Genomic DNA, 22,253 nt, shown 5'->3' with positions numbered 1-22,253 from the left:
CCGCTCCCTCCTACTACGGGCGACCGCGGCGCTGCGTGCGCTGCGCCGCTAAAGTCCCTTGATACTTCTTTTACGAGTAACGACAACCAATACAATGAACAAAGCACCATCCGCTGGAACAAAATGGCGGCATTCAGTTGAAACTAAAGTCCCTTGATACTTCTTTTTACAACCGATACAAATGACAAAGCACATTTCGCTGTAATAAATTGGCGGCATTCAGTTCAGTCCTCTGCTATGCGCCGTCATTCCCTTCCTAAAACCTGCACCGTCCCGCAGTCGGCGCTTCAAAGAATGTCGCTACCTGTAGAAAGCTCTTATCTAGGGACTTCATGCACCGCCATAGAGAGAGCTTCTCTGGTGACTTTTTTTTGCAATAACGCCGCAAGAGAGCCAATGGGGGCCTCGTTCCTTGATGTTGCGCGCCATTTAATGGGAGCATAATATCCATTGGAAATCAAAGTCAAATTTAAATTTGGGGGTTTTACGTGCCAAACCAACCACGGGCATCTGGCACGCCCCAGTGGAGGACTGAGGATTAATTTCGACCACCGGGGGATCTTTTGACGTGCAACCGAAAGCTCGGTAAAGGGGTGTCCAAACAGGACACTACAAAACGCGCGACTGCGACAAATCGTGAAAATTGAAGCGGACGCGCCCGCTTCGCGCCCGCTTCAATTTTCACGATTTGTCGGAGTCGTGCGTTTTGTAGTGTCCTGTTGGGACACCCCCTAACACGGCGCCTTCTCCGCAATAAGCTTCCGTCAGATTGCGGGTACCTCGGCCGGGATTCGAACCCGCCACATGGGGATCCGTAGGCTGGCGCTCTCGCCTCGAAGCCACCGAGGCGGCTTATCAGAAATCGGCTTCACTTGAGAAAAAAGATTTTAGGTGCCGTTCGGCCAACGTTTGGCGTGGTTTTAAAGCTGATGATGTCGGTTCGCTCCATGAGACAGTTATGCTTTCGCATTAAAACCTATCGCTGACCACAGGTGTAATTCTTTGGTGTATTTTTTTTTTTTCAATTTTGCAGGATGAATTTCCTTATCTGTGTGAGAGCGTTCAGGCCATGGATGTGGCCGCAGTGGATTTACGACCGGACAGCCGAGGGTCGTCTCTTCAAGTCAACCATGAACCTTATGGAGGGCTTCAGTGGAAGGGTGAATTGTTCAGACTCCGAGAGTTATAGTTCTGTCGGGTGTAAGCGGTGTCATTTTATGGAGCATATTTATTGGTTAGAAATTTATTTACAACAGTGGTGTCATGCCTAGAACAAAAAGAAAACGAAAACGCGCTAGCCGCCATATATCAGTGCGCTCGCTGTTCGTGGTGCATACTCAGAACGAGCTCACACATATAAGTTGATAAGAACGGCAATCTTGATGGTGAGCAATGCGCGGTGCAAAATGCACTGCGGAAGCTCGCCACCAGTTCGCACTCAGCGGAGTTAAGCGTGTTTCACATGCAGCGATTTTGGCTCTAAAGCGGCGCGATTTCTGCCGTCGCGGCGCTCGTGCCGCAGAATTGCTGGTGCTGGCCAGAGCGCCGCGACGGCAGAAATCGCGCCGCTCTAGGACCAGAACCGCTGCATGTGAACTAGGCTTATAGCGTGTTTCACATGCAGCAATTTTGGCCCTAATGGTACGTTTACCTGAAAAGAAATCCGCTGCCGCGGGAGCGGATCCGCTCCCGGCGGCGGCGTGACGAGCTGGTTGTGTTTACATCTATTTCCTTCGAGAAGTGGCGGCAGCGCCGGCTGCGGCAGCGGTTCCCGTAACGTCTCGTCAAATATGACGAGAAGGCGCGAGAGTTCCCGCCTCGGCTCTCTCTCTCCCGGGCGTTGCTGCTCTCGGAAGAACGCGTGCTCGTGACGTAGGCAGCGTCGCGCTGAACAAGAATGTCACATCCGGTCAGCGAAACGCCTCGTTCGGCGGCAAAAATAGATCCCGGACCTAAACGGCTCGCCGCCGCGTTTTCCGCCCAGCGTTTCGCCCCAGCGGCAAAAGCTGGGCGGATCCGCTGGCGGATCCGCAAATGTAAACGTACCATAAAGCGGCGCGATTTCTGCCGTCGCGGCGCTCGTGCCACTGAATTGCTGGTGCTGGCCAGAGCGCCGCGACGGCAGAAATCGCGCCGCTCTAGGGCCAAAACCGCTGCATGTGAACTAAGCTTTAGAGCGCCAGATAATATAAAGCAAGAAACAGAATACAAATGCTTCTCATTTACTAGTTTTCTGAGTATTAGCGAATCTACATACTTCATATTTAAAGCATCTGAAGAGTTTTAAGGTCTCCATTTGTAGGAGAGAGTTTGTCGTTAAATTCCTTTTCTTATCGTATATTTGGACTGAGGGTTCCAAAACAAATCGTCTCGTTGTTTACAATGTAGAACGCTTAATATGTAAAGACAAACAGGTGGAAAACGGTTTCTTTCACATTTTAGTGCTATAAAAATATTTACAAAACAGTTATATGAAAGTTATTCCAGCTGTAGTCGTTCAATATGCTCAAGAGAGTAACTAAAAACTATCAAAATAGCGAAAACCTGAAAATATTCCCAGAATGGGCTTGTAAACGCAGCCGATTTTTAATCTTCTCGGTCCCCGTGCTCCAGTTTTTGGCACCGCAGAACAAACGCGTCGACAGCCGTCAACGTTTTGCTTTTAGCCCGTTCTACTACAATTAAAAATTTGTAGTACAGTACCGTACTACTACACTTACGATATCGTAGTAATACGTTGCTTAGAAAAAAAGTAAATTATTAAGTATTACCCTACAAAACCTGTCCATACACTCCCCGGCTGAGATGTAAAAATAATACTTCTGGCGCTTCGTATCACTATAAAAAGTTAAAAGATAACCGTTTTGCTATTTATTTATGTAGTACTGCAGGCCTTATAAACAAATCGCTAGCGGGTAACATTAAAAATAAAAAAAAAACACACGCCATATAGTTGCAACGTTTTAAATTTGGCGAAAATAAAGAAATTGTGTAAATACACATCCGTGACATCAATGTTAATTAAGAAAGGTTCAGTAAGAACGATATGTGATTACACCGTCAACGTAATCCACCATCTTTCAATCAATTATGCTATAATTATTGGTTCAATATTATGAACCAGCTCGTCATCCTAAAAAGTGATAATAGGCGTATCAGTCGTGATTCATCGGCTTATATCTTTTTTTTCCTCCCAAATCCTAGATATTTATTGTTGTGCGTTAGAATCACAATTCGTACTCGCTAATCTGGGATGTTATGTTACGTAACTTAACAAAGTTCACGCCCTTCTTTTTTTTTTCTTTTTCTCCTTTCCTTAATCTGCGCGACATTCTTAATGTGAACTAGCGATCGTCGTTTTTTTTTTTTGCTTTTTTTGTTTTGTTTTAGGAACAAAGGGTTGCTATCAAAACTGCTAGCGCTGTGAAAAGTTCACAGTTTGGACACTAGCATAGGCAGTAAATTATAATGACTGCCTTTTTGAAGTCAAGTTTTAAAAAAAAACACCAATGTCGCTCATGTTGTCTCGCGTTACAATTAACCGCGTTACCGGTAACGTGATACTTTCTCGGTAACGTAGTAGCGTACTCGTTACACTCCAGAAAAGTAACGTATAACGTACTTACGTTACTTATTTCCAGAAACATAGAACGTATAGTTACGCTACTCGAAGATAGGCGCCGAAAAAACAAGGACAAGAAGAAACGTAAACACTGGCGTTACTAATTCCCAAACCTTAAAAAAAAAAATCGCATTTTAATTTTTTGTGTACTTTTAGGCGCAATGCAAGTCATGTGAATGCTTACGCTCATTCCACATACCTTAAAATCTTCGTCTCTCATAATTCAAATGAAACCAAGAAAAAAGATAGGTACGATAAGTACAGAATGGTCCAAGTCACCAGGCTCGATCTAAAATGGACCGTAAAAATCGAGCCGCGGCGCAACGCCTCATAGGTAACAAAGCCGTATAGGCTGAATGAGATAGCGTCATCAGAGAAGGCCGACGCAGGGCACAGATTGGACATGACGAAGTCGTCATTTCTTGAAACGTGGCGCTATATGTATGCCCGTCCCGTCGAAACAGTAAAACGTTCATAACTTAAAAAAGGTATCGTAAATGTAACGTGCGTTACTTTGTATCGGTAAGGTAACCGTAACGCGTTCCTCTTTCTCTTAGGTAACGTTGGTCGACAATTCGTTCCTTTAAGTCGCATGAAACGGGTAACGTATTCCGTTAATTTCTTTTCCGGTAACGCCTAGAACAGTGGGTCCCGTAACCAGTGTCGCACGATGTACGTTTGCAGGAAGAAAACACTTTCCCAACGCAACAAAATATGTTATCGATAAAACATTTATAATCAACTTTCGCCATACACGGTTTGCTTTTGTTTCTTTTTTGTTATCTAATTGTTCTTTCTTTTTTGCCTTTTTTTTTTTTGTCTTTTTTTTTTCTTTCTCTTTTTAGATTGTGGACGAAAGGAGGAAGCTGTTCGGTGGACTCACCCGAGGAACGGCCGAAGACGACACGAAAAAGAAGTCGACTCTGAGGGAGCGTCCACTGTCGCTCCTGGACTTCATGCTCGAGAAACACTTCTACGACAAGCTCTTCACCGTCGAGGAGATCAAGAAAGACCTCGACAGCGTCTTCTTTGCCGTGAGTTTGCTCCGTCTGAACTTGGCAGCTTCCGCTTTAGCGAGGGAAATTAATAGACCCTTTTCGAAAGTATGCCTTTTCTTGGAAACTGTGAAACCCCTTCGCAACGGCGGACGCAAAAAACCCGTACGCATAAACTAAAACCACAACGTCACGTCGCACCCTCCCCGTTTGGTTGAATTAGGAGGCAGTAACAGACCCACATACAAATACAGGAAGATCCATTGGTGGGTTCTTAGGGAATGGGTTAGTATGACCCTTAGACACGCCACACATGCCCGCCTTAGAGAAACGCTAACGCTGACCCCTTCATCGTTCCTTTTTTTAGTTTCTCTTTGGCTTCCTTTATTTCTTGCTGCCTTTTTTTTTTTTTTTTGCCTCATTACGGGGTCAGCGTTAGCGTTTCCCAAAAGGGGACGTGTGTGGTGTTTCCTAAGGGTCATGCTAACGGATCCCCTAAGAGTACACCAATGGACGTTCCTGTTTAAGTACGTCGACGCCCTTGGATGCGGTCATCCATGTCACTCGTGGAAAGGACCACATCCATACTACTCGTGGACGCAAGGAGGTTATAATGGGCAGGAGGTGGCGTCCCTATCCCCAATGCATGGAGCGAAGTGTAACGGAAGTAGGCGTGGCCACGAGCCGCAACGAGCATTTCTTGACCAATGGGAAACCTAGTGAGTGGGCGCCGCCATTAATTTCGGTGCAAACAACCGCGTTGCGATGACATTTCCGTGGCAACGCGACTGTGTGCACCGAAAGTAATGGCGGCACCCACATTTATTTGAAACAGCGCTTAACGGGAGACTTTTAAACCGGTATGGTCGGAATTGAATGAGATAAATGAACGCTTGGTTGCCCAGCAGAAATTAAGTGACTAGAGTTGAGACGCTCTACACGACGCACCGTGGAGGACTTGGCGGCGCGCAACGCATTTTTTAATAAACAGCAGCAGCAGATCGCACGAGCGCGCATGCAAGCCAGGAGCGCACAGAACAACGGGCTCGCGCTTCCAGTTCTGACTTCGCTCGCACATGATGTGGAACTAAGTATAAACACTCACGCTGCAAAGCATTTGCATCGTGGACGCCCACGGCGGACGCCGACCGCATCGAAAGCTAGCCTCGTGAAGCACACGCCGGAGCAGGTTAGAAAGCAGACGAACCGCCGGTGCGCTACCCCACGGCCTCGGAACGGGTGCGCAAGGCAGTCTGGGACGCCTCTTCCGGCTTCACTCAGGCTGACGTCATGCCGGGTCCTGTCTGTTTAAACGTCCTTGCGTGGAGGGAACCGCGTCCATTGTTTAGCTATACACAAACACACGCACACATCACAGCCCACGCACCGCTACTACGGAAACCCAAAGCGAAGAACAACCGGCGACGGCAGAGCGGCATCTGAGCATGCCCGTATTCCACCTCGCCGTGGCGCAACACCTCCCAGCTAACAAAGCCGTAGTGGTGAATGAGATGGCGTCATCAGAGAACACCGATGCTGGGCACAGATTGCACACGACGATTGCGTCAACGTTCGGCTCAAACTTGACTCAAAGCCGAGCGCTGACGCAGCATGCGCTTTTAATTTGTGTCCAGCGTTGGCCTTCTCTGAAGACGCCAGCTTATTCAGCACTACGGCTTTGCTATCTGGGAGGTGTTGCGCGGCGCAGTCTCCTCTCTGGCTCCGCGCCAGATATGCGCGTGCCTTTGACGAAAACAAAAGGTCTCGTTTTGACTTAATCCCGCCGGTGTTTACCAAAGCTGTATGTTAGGCTAGTTGGTATTGGTCTTGGGTTGCCAAAGGCATGGTAGCGCTTTTTTGGACGAGGACAAAAGAAAGAAAGACAAGACAGACACAGCGCTCGTGTCTGTCTTGTCTTTCTTTCTTTTGTACTCGTCCAAAAAAGCGCTACCATGCCTTTGGCAACCCAAGGTGTTTACCAGTTTGTCAGCGCCACGTAGAGAGGGAGAAGTTGGCGCGTGCTGACGTCAGCACTTCAGACCCTTGGGAGCTCAAACGAGTCACCCTCTCCCCCTCCTTCTCCCTCCCTCTAGGCGCTGACGAACGAAAGACTACGCCGGGTTTTCGTCAAAACGAGCGTTCTAATGATAACGCATTAAAAAAAATGAACGCAAAGGCGAAGGTTTCTGGGCGCTGTTTGCTTGACTTGTCGGTTTCTAGCTATACACGGTCCGACGTATAGAGTGAAACAAAGCATAAAAATGCTACTATGCGGAGCGCCAGTTCGTCTGCTTCTTGTGCATGGGGTTGCGGTGACGTCAGAACGCGCCGAGCTCTGATTGGCTCTGGTGGGAAAGATAGTGCGTAGGCCTCAATTCTATAGCTGCCTTGAGGTCCACCCACTATCCTTCCAATCGGAGCTTATCAGAGCTCGGTGTTCTGATGTCAGCGCAATTCTTGCGCAATAAGCAGACGAACTTCGCTGCGCATAGTGGCTGACAGCCTAAAAAACGCAGGGAGCGGCTTATTATCTTTACGCCTCTTGCTTCGTGATTCGTTCTTTAGGGCTCTTATCGGGTAATGTCACAATATCATTGGCTGAGGTGCGCTAATGTAATGCTCAGAACTCGCCCTGTGTTTCTTTAGCTGTCAGTGACACACACTACATACAATTCAACGGCTTTTTTTTTTTTTTTTTTTTGTAATTGCTTGCACGATTTTTTGTCGGTCTTTCAGCCACTGTGCAGTGGTTCCGACACCGTTCTAACAATCCGTACGTGACTTTCGAAAGGGGTTTGTACAAGGTTGCCATCCCGATCTTTTGCAATTTCATTTAAAATTAGGGATGCCGCGAACCACCCTAGGTTCGAATTCGAAAGGTTTCGATATTTTCGAACCGAACTGATGTTCGATATTGAAAGGTTTCGATATTTCCGACCCATAGAGTTATTATAATGTACGCTAGAGGTTCAAGTGGCGCTAGTGTGCTGACGCAAATTGAAGCAGACAACAACCAGTCAAAAATTGAGTTCCGGTAATGCATTTCTATGGGAAAAAGTGAGTGCATTTTCTCCCTGCGCTCGATCATAAGAGCAAATATCCCAAATAATTCGTACGTACTAGGTGGTTTGGAACATTTCTCAGTCAGGCCGACGAAAGAATTGGTCAGTTACGGCGTTTTTCTCTCGAATTCATTGCACTAAAAACGGTGCTGAAACGGATTCGTACGTGTATTTATGTGCACTGTCGGACACTGTTAGCGCGAACGCGGCGTCGGCGATTTCCAGCATGGGGGATATACATGCCAAACGAACGAAGGACATCTGGAAAATCAAGAGCGACAGCAAGAACTACGCAGCAACACCGGATCAGTAACTCGCAGTGCATGTACGATCAAAATAAATTGAAGGCCACGTAATCTATTTCGATTTTAAATAAGTGAGTAACGGCCGCTTTATCCTGAGCGAAGCTACGTGTTCTACGTTCAAAATATCACCCGCGCGCTAGACATTTTTGAGAACAAGTGCGCGATAAAAGCTGCTCGGCAGAAAAAACAATACGAAGAGACACCTTTCATATCCCACGGACTTTATTCTCTACGTTGAAGGTTTTTATCCGCTCATGCACGACGGGATCATTTTCATATGGTGACAGGACTGGCATATTATCAATATACAAGCGTCACCGTAATGCTGGCGAGCCTTGAACACACTCTATATTCGTTTCGATTGTAACTTTGCTTTGAATCATCGCTTGTTTTTACACACCTGCTGCGGAACACACGTTTGGGACTGAAATGCAGCGAAGTTAAACATCGCTCACTGATCAAGAAAAATGCGCTAAGTAAAGCAGTTACACTTTTACAATGTTTATTAAGACACATACTATTCGGTACGACCGAAATAACCAAAGTGTTCCATGTTATTTTCCGGCGAAGAGACAAAATGTACGCGGGTTTTCCCATAGGAATGCACAGGAGCACCGCAAAAGTAGACTGGTTGCTGTCTGCTTCAATTTGCGTCACGGAAGTCGCATAGACACTAGCGCCAGTTGAACCTCCAGCGTACATTATAATAACTCTATGTTCCGACCGTACGGAGGTTCGAAATAGAAAAATTCGAAACTTTCAAAAATCGTGGAGTTTCGATTCGGAAAGTTCGAAGCCTTCACGGTTTCTAAAAGTTTGGGTTCGATTATTTCGAATTTTTTCTTTTACTTGAGGTTCGAGAAATTCAAAGATTTTGAACTTTCCTAACTTGAAATTCGACAGATTCGAATGTTTAGATTTTTTATTTGAAATTCAAAAAATTTGAACATTTCGAATTTTCATAGACATAAAGTTCCATCAAATCGAAGATTTCGAATTTCTTTTTAGATAAAGTTTTAAAAGACCGAAGGTTTTGATTCTTTCTTAGGGCTAAATTCGAAAAATAACTTCGAAGGTTTCGAATTTCTTTCAAGTCTAAGTACGCAAAGTTCGAAGTCCGGTTTTCATGTTCCGCCAGTCTCAGTTTGAATAACGTATTCACGCCTCACTGGTTTTCACGAAATCAGGTTTAGAAAAGTTCGGGTGTAATATTCAGACTGCGCGAAGTTGGTCAGGCAATTAAATGAGACGACGAGTGTCCCGGATGTGCTGGAATATTTGCCAATGCAGAGTGACGTGTGACCATAGATCAGTAAATGTGACCGCCAGCCCGGGGGGGGGGGGGGGGGGGGGGGTCATTAACGTGCTTCACGAAGTAGTGATCACACGAACGCACTTTTTAACGGTACTCATCCAGTTCGAAACGACCAGGGGCAGGCAGGTGGTTGAGGCTCAGAAAAACCTTGAAGCGATCTGCAAACTGCCTCCCTACACCTTGCAGGCTGGTAGTAATCCGATTGAACGCTGCCCGACTGACGCTGGCATATGTAAGTTTAGTTTGTACATGATGCAAAATCTTGAGACTGGGATTGAAATTTGAAAGAAAAAGCGTAAGAAGACAGAAAAAAGGGGACAGGTCAACGCCTCAAACTCGGCTCTGGGAATTAAATTGGAAAGAAAAAGTGTAAGAAGACAGAAAAGAGGGAACAGGACAACGTCTCGAACTCAACTCAGCTGAGTTTGAGACGTTCTCCTGTCCCCTTTTTTCTTTCTTCGTACCCTTTTTCTTGCGAATTTCATTCCCAGTCTGGGGATTTTGCATCATGACCAACATACACCAGCTCGCCTGCACCTTGAAAATTTTTTTAGTTTGTAATTGCTTTGCAGGTTTATTTTCCGGGACGGAAAAAGTGCCGAGCAAAAACCGCAGAAACCGAAACAACTTGAGGTCGAGGAGCGTTCTACCATACCAGTAGTGTCGGAAGAGGAAAAACGGGGGGGGGGGGGGGGGGGGGGGGGGGGGGGGGCTCCAGTCTTTTCCCTTCCCCCCCCCCCCCCCCCCCCCGCGATATTTCGGACTGTTAAAGAAAACAATACTGGAAAAGACGGAATGGTCGAGCTTATTTTAATCTGAAATAATTTATGCATATGTATATCTACTGCCGCTGTTCACTGCATAAAAGATCGCGTAGATGGTCATTGTTAGAAACTCGTTGTCAATAGGCACTACTCGTCACATGCTCGGTGGTCCGGTAGTTCAAAGCTATGTCTTTTCGACATAAATAACTGTGCCATTGGTAAAAAATAATAAATAAATAAACATAACAACAAATGCAAAAATAAAAAAGCTGAAGAGGAAAAAAAATATGAAGAACCCGCCGAAAGTGTTGTATTTTTGCATATTCAGAGGCCCAGAACTACAAAAAAGTTTCTCCTGCCAAAACCTGTACATGCTAAAAGAAACACGTCCCAAAAATGTAAAAAAAAAAAAAAAAAAAAAAACTAAAAGTTTTTTTGTTTTTTTTTATGACGTGAACAATTTTAGAAATCTTCCGCGGTGAGTTAATTTATTCCTCAACGTGAAAAAACAATAAATACATTATTTTGTATTCTGCAGATGGTAATGTTATGTACTGTCTGTGGCATTAATTTAAATGCTATACCTCAAACACTTTAGACGAAAAAAATTTCCAAGTTTAGGGCATAATTGCCCGCAGATACATGTTTGGATATTTCTTCGAAACTCGTCTTGAACAACAATTATCATATCTTAAGACGACACCTACCTAGGCTATCTATAGGACATTCTTAAAAAATGTTAACATCTCTACCATAAATATCTTCAGGTGTAGCGCGCTTCAAATATGGCACAAACGACAATTGTCAAAAACCCGTCGTCCTTCCTCGCTCCTCCGGGAATTTATTTATTTAAAATCAAGCATGCCAGATGATTGAAATACACGGCATTGTTTTTCGCAAGGAATGCGACAGCGAATGTAAAAATTCGAGAAAAAAAATGTTACGAATGTACTATCGCGGACAACTTTGAGTTGAAACAGCACTCCGGCCTGTTCGCGGTACTACCTGCGCCGCCTGTCGCATCGCTCCGTAAACACGGTGCACCCTAAGGATGAGATAAATTCTCATTTGCGCTCATTGCGCCGCTGCGCTCTTCCGGCCGTCTGCTAGCGAAAATATTGGCCGACGGAACCACCATCACGATGCGTGTGCAGTGTAGCCAAATGTTCATGTTTTCAGCTAACATGCATTTAGTGCATATCAAGAAAGCGCCGAAGTGGAAAATGCGTTGTCATGCTCGTATCTCCTCGAAGCGCGCCGCCTGACGAAGCTGCCTTGGCCCCAAAAAGGGGCCGATCTGAGTATCATCGAACACGTTTGGAGGCGCATCAAAGTAGCCACGTCACGGCGTCCCCTTCACCGCGCCACTGCTCACAAATTGTGGAAAGCAATGAGATGTGAATGGAAGTGGCTTCGGGCCGAAGCCAGCCTTCGTGGCCGCGCTCTATATTTTCTTACCATACAGGGGCCCTAATCTGGACACTTGGCGGAAAAGTCGGCGAGAAATTCGGCGGCTATGATTGGCCGGCGCCGAGGTCAAGTGTGGCGTTGGCCAATCGCGGCCGCCAGGTTTCTCGCCGTCGTTTTCGCCAAGCGTCCAGCTTAGGGCCCCAGGATGAGAGCCGTGGTCGCGGGTCTGGGGAGAATGACGTGGTATTCTTTTGTAAGTTTTACTGGGCCTCAGGACACCCTGAACCGGACTTCTGCCGATTGTAACAAAGCTTGATGCTACGGTTGCGACACACTTTTTGACGCCGTTAACCAGCGCATAGTTTTGCGTGGTGCCTCCTTGATCCCGATCATCTTGTATAGTGTAGTTAAACTTCCACACCGACTATTTATCTTTTGTGTCTGACATTGTCCTGTGCGAACATTTTTTCGATGAAGTTTCATGCTCCGTCTCCTGGCAAATATATGACTGCATGCCCACTTTATAAAGACTATAAATTTGTATATAAAACACTGGTGTCTTGTTAGCAACTTTTGTTCGAAACAAACACGTGGGCCCAGTAATAAAGAAATTATATTTTTCTTTTCATACCAGTCAAGGTTACAAAACCTCAGTAACATGTATGGTTACTGTTTTTTTTAACCAGCTGTGATCAAGGGGAAAAAAAGTAAATACCTTGGAGATGTCCTACTTTCTGCATGCACCTAATCAAACAAAAACAACCTGCAACGTATTTTGATGTGAGTTTAAAAACGATTATGCAGCTGCAATTTAAGATACTGAAATAGTTTTTCTTCAGCAGTCAGCGTTTTGTCTACGAGATTTTACGCGATAGAGTGAAGTAAATCAATTCCAACAGAGGGACGACAAGTATAATATTGTGTCCCCCCCCCCCCCCCCCCCTTCCTTGCCACCCTACCACATACCCGCCCGCTGTCGCACCCGCCGTCTCGCTTGCAGACGGCCGGAAGAGCGCAGTGGCGCAGCGAGCGTAAGTGATAATTTACCTCGGCCTCAGGGTGCGCTGTGTGTGCGGAGCAAGGCGACAGGTGGCGCAGGCAGTACCCTCCGGCGGCCGCAGCGCTGTTTCAGCTCATATTGTCCGCGATAGTACCTCACTGCTTGAAGTCAGAGGAAACCGCCCGCCGGTCTTTCGAAGTTTGACGAACTTCGAACTTTTACACTAAAAGTTCAAAGTTCCCGAACTTTGGAATTTTCAGGAATCGAAAGTTCGACGATTTTTGAATTTTTTAGATAAATAAGTTCGAAAGTTCAAAAATTATCAAATTTCTTAGCGTACGATGTTCGAAAAGCTTCGAAGTTTTTGGTGCAAGAAGGTCGAAAGTTCGAAAATCATCAAATTTCTTAGTCTATCATATTCAAAAGTTCGACAAGCATCGAATTTTGCAGCGTAATAAGTTCGAAATTTTGAAAGCGCCGAACTTTTTAGCTTAATAAGTTCGAAAATTAGACTTCCGTCGAATTTCTCGATAAGGAAAGTTCGAAAATTTGAAATCTTTCGAACCTCTCGAACCGCTTCATTCGATCATCGAACCTTCGGTTCGAGAAAAGTTCGCGGCACCCCTATTTAAAATGCCTGCTGGGAATTTTCCCGTAAAGCTAGGGCTGATCTAATCGTGGAATGAAAGGATGGCGTATAACCAGTGCCGCCGATAAGCAAATAACGGTTTGACTAAAATTTAAAAAAGCGATCTTCGCGGCACACAATGAACAATACGAGTCGACACTGATGGAGATGAGGAGATGAGAGCGTGCGGGGGCGCCAGCACACCGAGCTCTGGTTTGAATCACTAGTGGGTAGACGCCAAGCTGGCTGTCTTTGGCTCTACTCACTGTATGAACGCGTTCGAACGCGAACGCTGAATGCCGGGCGCCAGCGTTCGGCTCTCGAAGGCGGTGAAAGTGTGAGTAGCGACAAAGTCGGCAAGCTTCGCGACTATAGTCGGTGACAGGTCAAGAGCAAACTGGAAGCTCCTCCCACCTCTTTCCACTCTAGTAGTACGAACGCTGGAAAGAAGGTGACCTCCTCTCCATCGTTCATTCCGCTGAAGTGGAAAGGAGTGGAAGGAGCTTCCACTTCGTTCTTGACCTGTCACCGGCTATAATAATTCCAATCAGAGCTCGGTCTTCCGACGTCCCAGCGCGCATTCGTAACCTCCTCTCCCTCAGTTTCTACCCGTATATAAACGTCCTGCTCGTCCTCCTTGCGCCCGTTCGGCCGAACCGACGTTTGCGCCTCGTATTTTGCTAGATGCGCTTCGTAGATTGCAGTTATTGCCATTTACTCTGCGGAAAAAGTAGATGTGTACCCTTTTTTTGTTTGTTTCTTTAAGTGTAGGGCCTATGTTTTTCTCTCTTCTCTTGATGGTCTATTCTTTATGCGGAGCGCAAGTTGGTCTGCTTCTTTTTCAGGGCAGTTGTGTTGACGTCAGAACGCCGAGCTCCGATTGGCTCCCGTTGAAGGATAGTGGTAGACCCTAAGGCAGCTTGCTTTGAGGTCTACCCACTATCCTTCCAATCGGAGCCAATTGAAGCTCAGCGTTCTGACGTCAACACAACTCCCCTGCAAAAGAAGCAGACGAACTGGCGCTCCGCATTTGTTCTATTTTACAGGCGTAAAAAAATTCAATGGGAATAAACTACGTCAATGTACCTATTCCACCAAATGTAAATTGTTTATGGCTGTACATATCTGGTGTTTTTCTGGTTCACAGCGTATGCAATGCTTTGAATTCAACTTAGACGGTCCGCAAAAATCGGTTTTTCAACATATCGGGCTGCAATTATCAACAAATATCAACGAATAAACTTACCTCGTTAAAAGAAACAAAAAAAAAAAGAACCTGTTTCGGGAAATGTACGGCTGTATTTTGCCGACGGCACTCATCGTCTGCAAAACGCTGTCGTAGATTGCCCCAAACAGGTTCTTCTTTTCTTTTCTGTCTCGAACGAAGTAAGTTAATTTCTTGATATTTTCACTCCAAACTTTCACCACCTTTGTATTAAGTCGAAGCGCGATACATTGAGAAACCAATTTTTGCAAGGCTTCTAAATTGGGTTTGAATCCTTGGTGTACACGCTGTATTACTTAACATTTCCAGGCCAATGATACCACGTCTACGGCACTCAGCTGGATGATGTACCTGTTCGGACTTCACCCGGACAAGCAAAGAAAGGCCCAAGACGAAGTTGATAAAATCCTAGAAGACGACCCCGGTCGAGACTTCACCTTGGAAGACGTCAAGAGAATGAAATACGTCGATTACTGTGTGAAGGCAAGTATTATTCAAACAGCACCGTAAATCTCAAAGCCCATTTCTATTGATTGTTTTACGCTAGGACGGCTAAACATTGCAAGCACGTTAATTTTATCTACACCATCTTTTAAACTCTTGCAACAGTGCATTAATGGTTAGTACACCAAGAAGTGCAGGCAAAACGCACAATACGGTGTCTCACTTGGAAAAAACGGCCTGGAGTTAAACAAATAATGAGTAAAAACGCAGGCGACCTGGTGAATCATGGCCATGCATCAACTCGAAACAATGCGTACGTTTGTCCCTTTTTTTCAGTTTCGGATTTAAGTGTATACATAAAATTAAAGTTTGAACTTCGTTCATCCCCAAACAGGGTGAACAACAAATGTACCGAGTATTCAGTTGGTCAACATTCAGACCATTACGCAGTTTTAAACCCCAAATTAGAAGTCATCCTAAATGAGTTTGATTCAGTGTTATTAGGAAGTCAATTCTTGTTAAATGTTTCAAATCGAACATCAAATTATTCAAACTAAATTGATTTTGAATTTAGTTTTCTTATCCTACGGTAAAACAGCGAATATCAGAGAGCGCCCATTGTGGTGCAGCCAGTAAATATAAAATGCTTTGTGTCCTCTATTCCAGGAGTCCTTGAGACTGTACCCGTCCGTGCCCTTAATTGGAAGAGTTTTGGACAACGATCTCGTCATTGGTAAGACTGAGCTTAATCTACTATATTGTATATCATTCCCCGTGGCAGAGACGTGGCCGTAGTGCCTGAGCCGGTAATTAGTCAGTGACAACTGAAATGTGGATGGGCCCGCTACAGAGTGTATCGGTCACTGTGAATCGTTTTCAGCACCCGTACTTATACTTATACTAAAAAAAAAGAAAGCTCGTTTCTTAGGTATGGTACCTAAAGGCCCGTTCACACTCTTGCGACCGAGTACGACTGAGGGAGATGAGATCTCTTACAACTTCTTAAATGTTTCTAGAATGAGGGAACACACTGACATTGTGGCGCCATCTATGCGGTGACCCTAGAACTGCATTTCACAAAAGCGAAGGTTTTGCGGGATTTCCGAGGTCAAATGTGCGTAATACCCATAGAAAGGCTCGTTTATAACATTGACAAAAGTTGTTCGAGCCAAAAAAGAAAGGATATTGCGCGGGAAATAAAAAAAAAAAATATGCCGGACCGCCGAGTTTACACTGCTTCCCAATGGATGGCGCCGGTGTGTTCTCTGGTTTAAGAAGTTTTAAGGAATCCAGGTTTAAGAGGTCGCAAGCAGTCGCAAGAGTGTGAACGGGCCTTAAGAAACGAGCTTTCTTTTTTTTTTTTTTTTTTTTTGCTTTTTGCTTTTTCATGTTTTACAGCTCTTAAATGGCGGTGGCATGAGTCATTTTTGTGTGCCGAACAAGACTTCATTATTGGGACCCATTACATAAATTGTACATACTATGGACTTATACTCAAAACTAACGAAGCGCCGATTAGAACAAACTATATGCGTCTACAAGTATAATCCTTACAAAATTATCAAAAGAACGACTCACACATCATGTGGAATGTAGTGTTGCTAACTGACCTTTTGGGTTCACATTTCTGCAAAATATCCTTGGTAGTTAAATGTGCACTAAAGATGTTTCTGAAATCGTCTGTTCTTGGTGATAAGTTATCGTATGAGCTCGAAGCATCCTAGAAATCTAAAAGTTGTGCTTGTGCGGCGTGTATTTCCCTACAAAAAAGGTGATAGAAATTCGCGCCGCGCCCCTTTCTGTGCGGAAACATCTGGAGCACAAAATCCAGCGGAGGCGCCGGCGGCGCCCCCGCTGCCGCCGTTTCTGCTTGCAAGTGGCTGACGCGCGCCCGTCCTCACGCCGCCGGCGCTTCCGCCGAATAGACGATTTGCAATTTTCCCAAGCGCCCCGGCCCGCGCGAGAGGAATTGTGGGAGTGACTGCCCCTCGCCTGGCCGCTCTGCCTTGAGTTCGCATTGCCTTGTCGCTTGCCTCCTCTTAATCCTCTGTTTTTCGATTCCATTAGCTTTTTTTTATCTATTTCAGTTCATTTTTTATGGCTTCAAAGTGTTTCTATTCTCTTCTGTGCGCAATATTTCTTGTATATATAGGGAGGTTCAAGTCACCAGGCTCGATCTAAAATGGACCGTAAAAATCGACGCCTGCACGTAGCAGTCTAAACTTTTCGTCAAAGGTGTATTTCACATGTCATTTTTTTTTTTTCTTGTAAAATTACAACGCGTAGTTTTCTTTCTGTAAAAAATAGGCCAAGAAACTTGCCAGGGTCTACGGCGGGCAGCGACGCAGACGACAGAGGTTCAGTGGTGGGGTGCGTTTGGCGTTCGTATTGATAGATGGCGCTACCTCCTTATCGCGACGGCTTGCGACCACCGTGGTTGATTAAAATGTACATAATCTTTTTGAAATGTACGTTCGGTTAAAAAAGAAATGCGGACAATAAAAGTAACATTTAAAGTAAAAAAACAGGCGTCTGCATAACGGCGGCGCTTTTGCTGTCAACGGATTTCGTATGCGTGTCGTCTGCTTTCTTCCGCTGGTCGGCTGCACCCAACGTTACTAAAACACTCAGTTGGGAAACTCCCATAGAGACAGCCCTAAAAATATGGCCCCAATCTGTCTCCGAGCACCGAGCTAATGACGAACACAACGCCACCATTTCTCCCGCAGCGGCCACTCGAGAAACTGCACGTGACTTCTATTTTTGGCTTTGACAGGGGTGAACCCCCGTATCCCCGGCGGACGCGCCGCGTTGAACCACTGAAGTTAAAATGCACCTAGGTCGGGACGCGCTACCTGAAAGGCCCGCTGAGGCATGGTTTTATAAAATCAATATTAATTGTTCCGCAAAACCTTGCGAACTAAAGATAATAAAAACATCACGCGCCCATAATTTGGTACTAAACTCCAATAAATTTCATACAAAAAGAGTCTTTTCCGTTTGTTTTTACGCAAAAAACAGGCTTTCAGAAAGCTCGAGGTGACCACAGTACAGACAAACGATAAAGCGTGGCGCTGTTGTCGCATTTAGCTCGGTCTCGGTGGACGCCAGCGGCCCAGGTTTCGACGGCGAGTTTCCCAACTGAGTGTTTTAGTAACGTTGGCTGCACCTTCGGACGCCATCTATCAATACGAACGCCATACATACCCTGCTACTGAACCTCTGTCGTCTGCGTCGCTGCCCGCCGTAGACCCTGGCAAGTTTCTTGGCCTTATTTTTTACAGAAAGAGAACTACGCTTTGTAATTTTACAAGAAAAAAACCGACCTGTGAAATACGCCTTTGACGAAAAGTTTAGATTGCTACGTGCAGGCGTCGATTTTTACGGTCCATTTTAGATCAAGCCTGGTGACCTGGACCACCCTATATATAGTATTTGTGTCGTTATTTTGCCTTTTTCGAAGGGAGTGCCGACGGACAACACGCCGCTTCGCGAGTCGTTCCCCGGGTGAGTACTACCGTTGCTACCGATTCCTATCGCGCTGTTAGCTGTTCATTTTAGTTCATTTGACCCGCGTTCATTTGAGAGGAGCCGTTTATCAACACCCACGCACATGTCATAGGGGTAGGCAGAGCTCTAAATCAACAATCGTGACGCGAAAGCCGAGTTCGCTGCGATTTGGCCGCCCGCGCTCGCTCCGTTGACTCGCACCGTATCGTGTGCCTTCGAGTGCCGCTTACTTTACTAAGATGCAGCACGCCACTTTGCCGTCGCGATTCATTGGTCCGAATGCCTGCGAAACCGTAACACCGTTCGTCAGATCCAACGCTGTGGCGCCTGAAAACCGCACGCAGCGGCTCGAGCCATTAGCAAGCGCCGGCGGTTCAACGTCGCGGCTTGTATGCGCCTTTGGCATGCATTCATAATCAGTCTGCTCGGTGGTTGCCAGTTGCCAGCGCCCTTTTTAAAGTGTATAGATTTGTTGCCACCCAAGCAAACACCTTGAAAGTTGTAGTTCCTTCGACAATTTTATTTTGCAAGACAAGATGTCAGCTCAAGGTGTACCTCTTACGTTACTTTGGGTTGAAACTACGAGTTTTAAGATGACAGCCTGGGTGACAACACATCTCTGCACTTGAAAGAGGTTGTTTGCAACTGACAACCGCTTAGCAGATAGATTAAGAAGGCATACCGTAAGCGCATACAAGCCGCGACGTTGGGCCACCGGCGCTTGCGAAGGGCTCGCGCCGCTGCGCGCAGTTTGTCAGGCACCGCAGTGTTGGATATGACGAACGGTGTTACGGCTTCGCAGCATTCAGACAAATGATTCGCGATAACACATCTCTGCCCTTGAAAAGGGGAGTTGACAACTGACTGCGCTTAGCAGATAGATTACGAAGGCATGCCGTAGGAGCATTCAAGCCGCGACATTGAGCCGTCGGCGTTTGCGAAGGGATCGCGCCGCAGCGCGCAGTTGTCAGGCGCCGCAGCGTCGCATATGCCTCAGCTTCGCAAACATTCGAACGAATTGTTCGCGGCGAAAAAGCGGCGTGCTGTATCTTGGTCAAGTAAGCGGCACTCGAAGGCATACGGTATACAGTGCGAGTCAACGGAGCGAGCGCGAGCGGCCAAATCACAGCGCACTCGGCTCTCGCGTCGCGATTGTTGATTCAGAGCTCTGCCTACCCCATGTGCGCGGGTGTTCATAAACGGCTCTTCTCAACTGCACGCGGGTTAAATGAACCAAAATGAACAGCTAACAGTGCTATAGGAATCGGTAGCAACGGTAGTACTCACCCGGGGAACGACACACGAAGCGGCGTGTTGTCCGTCGGCACTCCCGTCGAAAAAGGCAAAATAAAGATACAAATACTAGATATGTAAACATTTTCGACGGACATCATACAAGAAATATCGCGCGCAGAAGAGAATAGAAACATTTAGAAGCAATAAAAAATACAGTGTAATAGATAGAAATAGGTAATGGAATCGAAAAACAGAGGATTAAGAGGAGGCAAGCGACAAGGCAATGCGATCTCAAAGCAGAGCGGCCAGGCGAGGAGCAGTCTCTCCCACAATTCCTCGCGCGCCAGCCGGGCGCTTGGGGGATTTCGCAAAAGGGCTATTTGGTGCTCTAGATTTCTCCGCTCAGAAAGGGACTGGCACGAACTTGGATATCACAATTTTAGCAGGGGAAATAGACGTCGCACGAGCATACTTTTTCGATTTCTGGGATGCTCAGATCCCGTAGAGTGAGTTATCACCATGGACAGACGATCTCAGAAACGTCTTTAGTGCACCTTTAAGGTCTGCGCCCACTCTGAGCAGCGACCTTTCAACTGCGCGCCCACACTCTTTACCGTTCCGACAGACGGCCACGTCGTTCCCAAAGGAGTGACCTGCATGGTGAACATCTTCACCCTGCAACGCAATCCCAAGGCCTTCCACAAGCCGGAAGAGTTCATTCCAGAAAGATTTGGGACGGAAGAGTACAGCAACAGGCACCCTTACAGCTACATCCCCTTTTCCGGAGGTCCCAAAAACTGCTTAGGTAAGCTGATGTTGCTTCTCTACTTTCCTCCTACGTATACACACTGAAACGCTCCTGCATGTATAAGGTGTCCGCAATAATAATCCATTTATTTCTATAACATGATGGCGGGGACCGAGGGGAAAAAAAACTGCCTACAGGCAGCTTGACGAGCCCTCGGCTCCCTTAAAGTGGCAGACAATGGTCATCAAAAAACAGAAATTATTGACATTCATCAAAGCTCGTTTCTAAGAAATGAATACAAGCATGAACTAATTTCACGCCAAAATATTGCAAATAAATACTTAATATATGGTTTAAAAGTAACAATAAAAAGAGAAACTGATCTGATCTTTGCGTACAAAACAAATTGCACATATGCCAATCTCAGCACATTTTATGTATTTCAAATCTACTTGAAAACATTGCATTTAAGCAAAACATGTCTATGTAGTCAGCAATGAACTATAAAAAGCCGTGAAAAACATAAAACAATACAAGGTAGAAGAAATTATACGTAAAGAGACCCTATAGGTTTCGAAAAAGTAGTACGAAACAAATCACTGCTGTTCGCTAGACTCTGAAAAAAGCCCATGCGTCTACTTTTCCGCACAACACTCAGAGCCAATCACCGGAACTTACGGAGGCAGTTCAGCGAATGGCGATGCCGAAACATATGTTTAGACCGAAAAACGCAGTCTGAGTCGTGATACGAAGCAATGCAAAACGTCACACTTAATGTCATAACTCAGACTGCGTTTTTTGGTCTTAACATATGTTTCGGCATCGTCATTCGCTGAGCTGCCTCCGTAAGTTGCGGTGATTGGTTCTCCGAGTGTTGTGCGGGAAACTACAAGCACGGGCTTTTTTTCGAGTGATATATGAACATTTAGATCTTTTGGCAGTCTGTATTTGGACATTTGTTCTGCGTACGTTCACCTTCCAGTATTCGATGTGACGGGTTATGTAAGAAGTATCATTTTGGTCAATAAAGACAGGAATGTTAAATTTCAAAGGTTTTGTCTATTCCGATAGAAATCTTCGGCTGAGACCTAGAAAGTATAGATATCGAAAATTCTGATAATAGCAACCCTTACAAAAATGATCAATGAGTTTCAATTGAGTTTCTATTCCCTTAAGTGACTTTCAACCAAAATTCGTTTCATTTTTTTTTTTTTTTATGAGGGAAGTCGTTAAAATAAGAGAAAAGTATTGGGAACCATGAGGAGCATCACAAATATAGCGTACAATATTATTTTGCAGTATATGTAATGCTTCTAGGCTTGTAGCTGTTGTTGTGCCCCAAACAAGATGGCAGTAACTTGGATGTGAGTAAAATGGGGAGTTATATTGTATGAGTTTAACCTTGACTAAAAGTATAAAACTATGATGTCGTACTAGTTCAACAGTCTGGGCTAATTTTGACGCAATATAATTTGCATTCTGGTTCCAAGGAATATGCTCCGAAAATATCACTCCTAGAATTTTAAAAGATTTTGTAATATCAGTAACACATGAATTGCATAACACCTATTTCGGAGTTTGCGTTAGTTTACTTTTGGGACGAAAGAAAACGGCTTTTGTTTTTGCACAATTAACTTGAGTTATTGAAAGCCCATTGAGATAGCTTTGCTAAAGTATTATTTGCCATGTCTATACGATTGTCAGGTTTATGCTCTGAAAAAATAAGCTAGCGTCGTCTGGGCATATAACACACTTCGCTTCTAGTCTAATGCTAGTTATATTATTAATATATCTATTAAAAATAAATGTAGCAAATATGCTCCCTTGTGTGACCCCCGAAATAACAGGTAAATGGATGCTCAGAAGAGTATTCATTTAGGTCAGTGGTCTCAAATTCATTTGAGTGTGTGGGCCAGATAGCCCACACCGGAAAAGTCAATGGCCAACGTAAGATATGGGAGGGTGGTTGAAAAGATTTCAAAGAGAAGG

General features: G+C 45.3%; 1 protein-coding gene across 1 annotated transcript in view; it reads left to right on the top strand.

Moving 5' to 3' along the window:
- The first annotated feature begins 1,034 nt into the window (after positions 1-1,034).
- LOC8029036 (cytochrome P450 4C1) overlaps positions 1,035-22,253 on the top strand; it is a 38,767-nt gene continuing 17,548 nt past the window's right edge. Inside the window, exons 1-4 of the mRNA XM_042292689.1 lie at positions 1,035-1,160; positions 4,468-4,656; positions 14,636-14,809; positions 15,437-15,503. Of these exons, the coding sequence (XP_042148623.1) occupies positions 1,035-1,160; positions 4,468-4,656; positions 14,636-14,809; positions 15,437-15,503 (556 nt within the window). The remainder of the gene's footprint in view (positions 1,161-4,467; positions 4,657-14,635; positions 14,810-15,436; positions 15,504-22,253) is intronic.

This window comes from Ixodes scapularis, unplaced genomic scaffold, assembly GCF_016920785.2.
Source record: "Ixodes scapularis isolate PalLabHiFi unplaced genomic scaffold, ASM1692078v2 PGA_scaffold3__209_contigs__length_174095766, whole genome shotgun sequence".
NCBI classification, from domain to species: Eukaryota; Metazoa; Arthropoda; class Arachnida; order Ixodida; family Ixodidae; genus Ixodes; species Ixodes scapularis.
The sequence above is the reverse complement of the archived record's forward strand: the minus strand, read 5'-3'. Positions and strand labels throughout refer to the sequence as shown.